Source organism: Engraulis encrasicolus, chromosome 6, assembly GCF_034702125.1.
Source record: "Engraulis encrasicolus isolate BLACKSEA-1 chromosome 6, IST_EnEncr_1.0, whole genome shotgun sequence".
Classification (NCBI taxonomy): Eukaryota; Metazoa; Chordata; class Actinopteri; order Clupeiformes; family Engraulidae; genus Engraulis; species Engraulis encrasicolus.
Window position 1 is genome coordinate 55,857,582 of NC_085862.1, and position 10,000 is coordinate 55,867,581.

At 43.9% G+C, this 10,000-nt stretch overlaps 1 protein-coding gene across 1 annotated transcript in view; it reads right to left on the reverse strand.

Annotated features, from left to right (window-relative positions):
• Window positions 1–6,105: 6,105 nt before the first annotated feature.
• The window catches only part of LOC134451603 (espin-like protein), a 56,033-nt gene continuing 52,138 nt past the window's right edge, over window positions 6,106–10,000 (reverse strand). The window contains exons 12-14 of the mRNA XM_063202107.1: window positions 8,798–9,076; window positions 7,496–8,175; window positions 6,106–7,060 (exon numbers count right to left, since the gene is read on the reverse strand). Of these exons, the coding sequence (XP_063058177.1) occupies window positions 6,370–7,060; window positions 7,496–8,175; window positions 8,798–9,076 (1,650 nt within the window). The 3' untranslated portion in view covers window positions 6,106–6,369. The remainder of the gene's footprint in view (window positions 7,061–7,495; window positions 8,176–8,797; window positions 9,077–10,000) is intronic.

Here is a 10,000-nt window from a genome sequence, read left to right on the forward strand (position 1 = left end):
TTACTAGAGATGCACCGGATCCTGATTTTTAGGATCCTGCCGGATACCGGATCCACTGCTTAAGATCCTGCCGGATCCGGAACCGGATACTGGATCCTACGAAAGGGTTGAAGCACAAAGTCTACTCGCACACGTGGGCCCTTTTTTATTACGTTGGCTCAAACTATTTTTTAGACTCATTGGCTTACTGACAAACTGCCTGCAACGGCCGCTTCCAAAGGGCTCTCACTCCATGCAGTGATTGGGGTTGTGAAAGACTGACTGAAAAGCCAAGGCTACGTAAAAACTAGAGATGCACCAGATCCTGATTTTTAGGTAACTGCCGGATACCGGATCCACTGCTTAAGATCCTGCCTGATCCGGATCCTGTGAAAAACCCTATTATCCTGCCTTTTCCGGATCCGGAAAAAGAGGACATAATCAAGCAAATACAAAGTGCACAGGAAATATACAGAACAACAAGTGCAGTTTGCAGAGAGGGGTTAGTTTTTTTCATTTATTTTTATTTTCATAAAGAGTAAATAACGAGTAAATAACGAGTACACACACAACACACACAAACACATACACACACACACACACACCACACAAACTAAACTAAACATCATGTCAAGAGTCTGCCCTGGGGCTAGGCCAGCTCAAGCATTAGTCTAATAGATTCGATTGAAAGAGGAAGGTCTTTAGTTGTTTCTTGAAGGCTGCAAGAGATGTGCTTAGTCTTGCCGCCTCTGGGAGACCGTTCCACCACTTGGGTACAACAACAGAGAACAATCTTGACTGGGAGTATCTAGAGCGACTTGATGGCAGAGTCAGACGGCTTGTGCTGGATGAGCGCAGTTCTCTTCCAGTAACATGAGGCGTTAGTATGTCCTTAAAGGTGCCCTATTATGCTATTTAGAATAACTTTCATTGTTAATATTTTGCTTTACTGTGGTTAGTGGAGTTAATTTTGAATGATCACTTGTTTTCATGTCCATTATTTTGTATCATTGTGTACATGCACCCTGCGCCGCCTGTTTGAAACGCGTGGAAGTGCAGAATGTTAGACCGTCAACATTCTGAAATCTCGACGCAGCATGGAGCGTGTCATCAAGCATTCTATTACTAATATTACGTCAGCAGCACAGCAGTTTTTGACCTGGAATCCAACCATGTAGTGTAGCCTATGTCTAAAGTTGACAGCCAAATAGTTCACCCAATGTCCACAATTAATCTGAAAAGGACGCATCATAAGTCCCACGTTATGTTATTTGTGCGCCTTGCTGTGTCATTTGCTGAAATTCAGTCCCTATCCAATGCGAGTCTTCCGTGCATGGGCTTCAGTTTGATTTCAAAATCGCTTGGGACAATTAGGCTGCCATTAATCTGAGAAAGGGTTGAAAGTGCTGGGTCCGATTTGAGGTTTCATGAAATAATACGCATATTGCATATGATGCGTAATAGCGCGATTGTGACCATATTAAAAAAAAAACTAATAGCCATCTGCGCTGTCTTGTTTATTTCTGATATCCTGCGCTGAAGAATCTGTAGCTTAAACATTATTAACGCAACAGTAGGTGCCTGATTGGTTAACCCGCTGTCTAGCCTTGCATACTGTAGCCCTAAAGTTGAAGTTATCAGCCAAGTTTACTGCTCGCAAACAGACAAGGGTCGCGCTGGTCTAGGTGGGAGTCTAGATCTGCTGTTGACAGGTGGACATTTGAAGACACAAAGAATATTCTGGGATTGAAATCAGATCACCTTTCCTTGTTAATGGCAAGTTAACCTTCACAAAATAGGCTATCCAATAAGCTAATCATCTGCAATTGCTGTACACAGTTCAAAGGATAGGCCTATTTATTCAGCGAAGTTGTTGACATTTTCTTGGCTCCCGCGGCAGCCCCCGTCTGGCTGTCAAAGACGCAGTCCGAAATTGAAAGAGTGCGCCCAGTAAGACAAGGGCACGACTTGTCGGACTCATACCTATCAATTCAACGTCTGTCAGTGATATCGTGACACCCTATTTGTGATATGAACTCCGTGTTCAAATGCGTCCTGTGGTCTATTTGCAAGCCAGACTGAATACTGAGCGCACGCGTTGTTGGCTTTTAAAAATGAGTTCCTGTTTGCTCGTTGTCTGTAGGCCTAATGCACAATGGTGATAGGCTATGCTTCATAAAAATACATTTCAAGGTATTTTCAGGTGCATGGTTTCATTTTAGTAACTGCATTTCTATTTATTCCCCGGCAGAAATGATGCGCCCACTGGATTGGTTGCGCAATGGGCAGTCCTCGATGGATTGGTTTCATACTGGGTCTTATAATAACGCCTAGGTCTAGTCTCGGTTCGTGGTTTTTCTGTTCGCATTTATCGACAGGACAGGATTTTTTTTATATAACAATAGGCCCTATCCGTTTCAGTTTCAGTTTCATTATTTTTGGCATGCCGCCCAACGACGCGACCAGTTTTAAACGACGTCAAGTCAACATCCACGTTGCTCTTGCAGATATGATGAACAAAACTGCGTTGCATTTTAATTACTGAATTGTAGCCTATGCATAGCCTTTACTAACTGGCTAATCCTTGCCAACATTGCTGATGCAAACGGCTGCTGGTCATGTCGTGATATACCTATTTGGATAACATCAGCGCACGTCTTCTAATTAATGTTATGCTTCAAGCGGCAATACAAGTGTAGGGTTTTCACATCTTACCAAACAAAAGTTAGTCTTGCCAACAGCATATGCAAAACGGCCCTGAAGCGAATAGAGAGAGAAAGGAGAGATTCGAGTCTTTCACCCACTTGGAAGTGTTTTGGATTCTCAGTGCGCAACTGCGTTAACGCGTTCTGCCTGTTTTCGACCTTCCTCATTCAACTGTTTCTGACCCGTTAGCCATAGGCCTACCAACCGGTGTTTTATCAATAAAAAATGCAGCTTTAATATCACAATGAAACAAAAATATATAACTTGGGCCACAGGTGAGTGTAGCCTCCAGTCTAGATCGATGCTGTAGCCTATTGACGGAGCCGATTTATGAATTGAAAAAAAACATGCGTAATGGAATAAACTTGTGGATGGCGAAATCCTACACTATCCTTGTAGGCTACACTATTCTTGTACACTATTTTGTACACTGAGTGGTGTATTCACAAATAGGATACATCTCATCACAATACTGTCAAATTCAGATAGGCCTAGGCTATGTGGCTGCGATGAACAAATGCGCATTAGGTCTACTGTCTCTGCAATTAATAAATGGTCTGTGACATCGTCAACACTCCATCCCATAAGCAGCAATGTTAGGTACAGCATGACGTAGACCCGTACCGGAAACAAAAGCTATAGAATGTTGAAAACCCAACCACGCGTTCTCTGACAGTTGAGAAATAGCGTTCCTGCGGCAGAGAAATTCTCCCCCAAGAGGCCAATTTGTGAAATGCAGCTTTCACCAAGCTTTTACATACAACAGATGCTGTGTAACCCAATAAATGGGTAGTGGACATGAAAAAGCATAATAGGACCCCTTTAAGATAAGCTGGGGCCGTTCCTGTGATGGTTTGTAGGCAAGGGTCAATGCCTTGTGCTTGATCCGGGCGGCGATCGGTAACCAGTGCAACTCAATAAATAGAGGAGTAACATGGGTCCTTTTGGGTTGATTGAATATCAACCGTGCCGCCGCATTCTGGATCATCTGCAGAGGTTTTAGCGCACAAGCAGGTAGACCTGTCATGAGTGAGTTGCAGTAGTCAACGCGGGACAGGACCGTGGCCTGGACCAGTCGTTGTGTAGAATATTGTGTCAGGAGTGTTCTGATATTCCGTACGTTGGACATCTGGAATCGACAGGTCCGGGTGACTGAGTTGATGTAGTTGGAGCATGACAGCTCATCATCAATCATGACGCCAAGGTTTTTGGCGACTTTGTTTGGGGTCACGATGGTAGAGCCCATCACACGTGCACACACACACTCTCATACACTTGAGCACACATACAGTTCACGGACACAGACACAGACACAAAAACACACACACACACACACACACTGACCCCCACCTCTCACCTGCTCTTATAAGGGCCTATGTTTATGCTCTACACTGCCCGTTATAGGGAATGACATCATTAGAAATGTCAGAGGCTAATCACACTCACAGCCAGGTCAGCAGAGGGCAAATTAAAGCCACACTTAGTAGTTTTCATCTTCAACCACTCTACTGGTTGGCAGTGGAATTGCCTCTCCTTGATAACAATAGACACAGGGTTCACCCCACTGAACTTGGTGAACTTAGCAGGTTATGGTTTATGTAGGGCAGCATGGCAAATTCAGAGATGCCTTTCAACCTGTTACACTCAGGACACATGGAAGCGATATGAGCAAAGCCAAGCAAAATTCCATGTTACATTTCTGACAGTTCTACAGTAAAATGGGCATAACAGTGAATCAAATCAACTGAAACCTTTTGGCTGTGGATTTCATTGGTCGCTGCTGGAGAAATTCACGCCTCATTTGCATAGTATTAAACTTGTGCCCACTGTTTTCGTTTTGCTTTGCTCATTGTCGTCATCTTCACTTTTGTTTGCTTGACAATAAGGAATGAATGATGAATTTTGATTTGCTTTGCTTTCGCTTGCATGCGCCCCTGGTATTACACTTTGATGAACCACTGATAAAAAAAACCTTTAAAATCTTTAAAGTTTGGAGAAAAAAACGTAAGTGATGCTTTAATATCCAGGGCAGCAGAGTGTTGCCTCAGTGCCATTATTGGGCAAATGGGCCAAATGCCAATTACACACTTTCTCTATGTATTCAGATATATACTTTTATTTTTAAAACAGCTATAGGCTTTTATTTTGAAATCAAGTAGTCATCATTTAAGTTGTTAAATTACAATTCACTAAATTTATTATTTATATTGTTTAAAAAATAGTTTGTAACAATGACAGTTTGTTACTGTAAACTCTTGTAAGTACATTACTTACTTACTATACATCTGAATTCATTTTGTTTTAAATCTAAAAACCCATATTTAATAAAATATATCAAATATTTTCAATTCAATTTTGTCAAATCTAGAAGTACATCATGAGTCAGTATATATAACGTATAGCAAATCACAAATACAAACATAAATTTAGAGCAACATAATGCAAACACAACTGTCTTATTTGAGTTCAGTCTGTAAGGAAAACATAGTAGATAATTATTAGATTCAAAAACATTCAGAAAAATATCCCCACACCCAAAAATCACACCATGTCACGAAAGATTGTCAACATCAACAGTAATACTAAAATGTGTACAAAAAGTATCAAAATGGTAATTTGCTGAGTGAATGAAATGAATATCAAAATAAAGTTATAAAGTAGGCCATAGGTATAAAATTAAGCCAGTGTGATTGAACTACTCAAAGTCAAAAGTGTGAAAATAATGCTAGAAGTAAAGTAAAGTTTGAAACAACGACTAAGGGGAAAATATGCAAAATAAAGTTAGATGTAAGGTTAAGTGAAGTGTAAAATGCTTAAATAGTTAAGTAACATGAACCACTCAAACTTGACTTAGTTATAATGTTCAGTGAAGTTTGAGAGAACCACTTTATATGAAATTAGATATTAAGTTAAATGTCATTAAGTCTGATATAATTAAAAAGTTAGGGTATGATCTACTCAAAGTCCTCCAGAATTTGAAGCTGTGCCAATGTATTCGCCAATCAGTTTAGCAAAATTTGTCATCATACTCTAAATCGCATATACTATAAAGATCCTTCTCCTTTCAAAAGGTGAAGCTGCACCTCCACAAAAATATTGAAATAGTTAAGGGCTAAATAAAAGTTAGTAAAATGTGAGAGATCCATACAAAGTCGAAGATCTCTGCCTCCTTCTCCTTCTAGAAGCTGTGGTCAATGTATTTACAGATGTTCATGATGTCCTCAAAGACAAAAATATTGAAATAGCTTAAAATAAATAAACATAGTAACATGTAAGTGAACTACTCAAAGCCAAAGATCTCCGCCTCCTTCTCCTTCCAGAATGTGATGCTGTGGTCATTGTCATCCTCAAAGTCAAAAAATATCTTGATATAATTGAAGTTAAATTTGAATTTAGTAAAATATCAGTAAACCACCAATTCCAGATCTCAGCCTCCCTCCCCTTTCAGAATGCAAAGCTGTGGCTGATGTATTTGCAGATCTCCATGCCATCATCGAGAGAAAAATTATCGTAATAGTTGAAGTTAGCAAAATGTGAGTAAACTACTCAAAGTCGAAGATCTTGGCCTCCTTCTCCTTCTAGAATGTGGAGCTGTCGTCGATGTACTTGCAGATCTCCACGTTGCCGTCCTCAAGGGCAATATCAAAATAATGTTAAAATTACTGTTAGTAAAATGAGCACAAACTACTCAAAGTCGAAGATCTCTGCCTCCTTCTCCTTCCAGAAAGCGAAGCTGCGGTCGATGTATTTGCAGATCTCCTCATTGGAGAAGGATGTGATGTCCACTCCAGTCTGCAGAGTGGCCGCCTCATCTGGAGTTGGAGTCTGGACGATGACCTTTGGAACCTGCGGCTTCCGCTCCAACAGCGCTCTCTTGTCAAAGATCTTGTCCTGCTGCTCCGCCTGGCCTGAGGACTCCGACTCCGGTGACCCCTCACCAAAGAACCTCACCTTGATGTCCTCGAAGCCGTCCTTCCACTCGCGGTTCCCGGCCTCGATGTCCTGCACCACAGCCTTGTGGAACTCCCGAACCGTCTCCCAGGTGAAGTGGCCCAGGTGGTCAAACACCTCGAAACACAGCAGGTGCCGCATCTTGCGCTCATCGCTGGGCAGGTCCAGCTCCAGGATGTGGAAGTAGCCCAGCATGAACAGGTCCAGAGTCAGGCTGTCGTAGTCCACGGGTGTGCCGTCCACACGTGGTAGGAACTGCTCGGGCGAGTAGAGCGCCTGCTGGCGGTTGAGGCGGCGTATCTGGCGCGAGGGCACACTGGAGATCATGCTGCGCCAGTTGCCCAGCATGCGGTTGATGGTGCTGCGCTGGTGGAAGAAGGTGCGCAGAGAGCCCAGCTTTTGGCCCGACACTTCCCCTTCACTGCTGAGGAGAGAAGGACAGAGATCAGAGGATAGGGGTTAGAAGAACGTGCCCAGATTTTGACCCGAGACCTCCCCTCCGCTGTTAAAGAGAGATATTAGAGGATTAGAGAGAAGGATTAAAGAGGGGTTAATAATAGAAGGTATACAGAGAGCCCTGTGAGCCAGGCTGCATACGATACTGTACCTGTAACTTCCCATCATGGCAGGGGTAGACAGAGACAGGGATGGGTAGCTGTAAGACTATAAGAAGAACTAGCAACTGGAGACAGATAGGGTTAACTAGACTAGAGACCATTAGTTACCATCAGCCTCCATAGTTGTCCAACAGTCACTCATCAGTGAGGAAGACATAGACAAAAAGGGGTGAGTAGACTCTGAGATAACTAGACAGTGAGGGGTGACCATAGACTATGTTGGGTGACTAGACAAGATTAACTGGGGAGTTGGTTGTACCCACCGCTGTACAGCTGTCGTCTCCTCTCCCTCAATGCTGAGCTTCCTGCCGGCCTCACGGGTCTTGAGCGTGACGGTGTAGGCTGACTTCTTCCAGTGGCCAAGGAACAGCACCACGATACGCTCCTTACGCAGGCTGGTGGTCTCAATGACATCAAGCACGTTCTCGTTGAGGTCGATACCAGAGTCTCCGCCATTCGGGTCAGCGTCGGGTGATGACGGGGGAGAGCTGTTTTGTGGTGGTTCCTTGGTATCCTTGATGGCCGCCGTTTTCGGTGCGGGTGACACCGGCGACGCCGGTGGAGGCTTGTCCTCTCGTATGGAGATGGTGGCCGTCGAGATGGTCGTGGTTTCGATGACGGTGGCCTCCATAACGGTGGTTGCTTCCACGGTCGTCGTCTCCACGCCACCTGGCGTCGTGGTGGTCTTCTCATCATGGTTCTCAAAGTTGGATTTGAGGTTCCGCACGGACACCCCGAACTGCTGTATCTCGTTCTCAATTTCCTGCCGTTGTCCGCGCCGGCTCGTATGCATCTCCGAGAACACGGTCACGAGGTCGTTGTTGAACATCTTGGTGTACGGCTGGTCCGTCAGGTTGGACATCAGTAGGGACATGCTCTTCACGATGCCCGAGATACGGTTACACCACATGGGCAGGGGCACCTGAGAGAGAGAGAGAGAGAGAGAGAGAGAGAGAGAGAGAGAGAGAGAGAGAGAGAGAGAGAGAGAGAGAGAGAGAGAGAGACAGAGAGAGAGAGACAACAGAAGGGACATGCTCTTCACAACACCTGGGATATGGTTACACCACACTGGTAAGGGCTCCTGTGTGAATGTGGGAGGTAGAGAGCTGAAGAGACAATGGGATATTAAAAAGGATCCATTATTCTCCTGGGAAATCTCCAGAGTCCTGTGTCTCCTGTGTCCTTTGCTTCAACTTCAGCCATTGTTCACTGTCACTCACAAAGAAAGACACAGAAACTTGTTTACAAGCTAAAATTATCTGTTTCTACACGTGGCTGTGTAGTTCTTTGAGCTGACTGTTGATGCTGATATTGACTATAAAAGATGGGAGGATGTGTTGCAGTCCCTCCACATTCATATTCACACATGCACACACACACACACACACACACACACACACACACACACACACACACACACACACACACACACACACACACACACACACACACACACACACACACACACACACACACACACACACACACACACACACACACACACACGCAGCCACCCACGTGCATGCACACACACACACGCACACATGCACACACATACACACCTGGCTGTGTAGTCCTTTGAGCTGAGTGTTGACGCTGATGTTGACTATGGGCGGTGGCAGGATGTGTCGCAGCTCCTCTGCCACCCGGGCGAGCTCCCCCTCGTACCCCTCGCAGTTCCTCCGCCCCGACACGCTCTCGATCTGCTGCTCCAGGTAGATGAGGTCGGCCTCCGTCAGCATCTCCCCAAACGGCCCCAGGATGGCGTTATGGGCGTGGGAGTAGCGCCAGCTGTCCATCTTGGTGTAGCGGTTACCATTCTCCTTCAGGAGAGAAGAGAGGAGAAGATGAAGAGGAGAGAAGATGAAGAGAAGAGAAGAGAAGAGAAGAGAAGATGAAGAGAAGAGAAGAGAAGAGAAGAGAAGAGAAGAGAAGAGAAGAGAAGAGAAGAGAAGATGAAGAGAACAGAAAGGAAAGTTAAGGTCCGCAACACTGTTTGATGCTCCCAAAATGTAATGGCACAACGTTTCGGACTACCAGTCCTTCATCACAGTACAGCACCTGCGCTACTGATATGCGCGCATTCTCTGACTTTTTGAAGAGAGAGAACTGAACAGAACAGAACTGAACAAAACAAAAGCGAAGATGAACACGTTATTATTAACGTATGCATAGTGAATGGCCCCAGGATGGCATTTTACTCTATTTCTGTAGAAGAAGCAGATTTTTTTTTACCAAGTCGGAGTATCACCAGCCATCCAGATTGGAGTGCTTTTTAACTATTTTTCCCCCTGTTTAGATGGAAATACAACATGTGGATCAAAATAAAAACTCCATTGTTACAGGTGTATTTTAGTCCCCTCAATGGGATGTTTTCAAAGTCGGATTTTTGATATGTGGGTTTTAAACTGCTCACGTGGAAATGGGAGGCCAAAACCAATGTAAAATGGAAAAAAAAAAAATCCACATTTAAAAATATTTGCCTACGTGGAAACAGCACCTTAGCATCAGCAATAAAAACAACTGTTGCATCCCATTTACAGGCATTGATTTTAGGTGATTAAACACCTTTTCCAATTGACGGTAACACTTCCAAATAAGGGGCCATAATTAACAGTAAAGTAGCTATAACCTAATACTTAAGTAAGGGTTAATAATCATTACTTAACGCCATATTAGACACATATTAATTGTTATTAATGCATATGTTGAGCATTAGTAAGCAGTTACTTAACTATTAGATAACA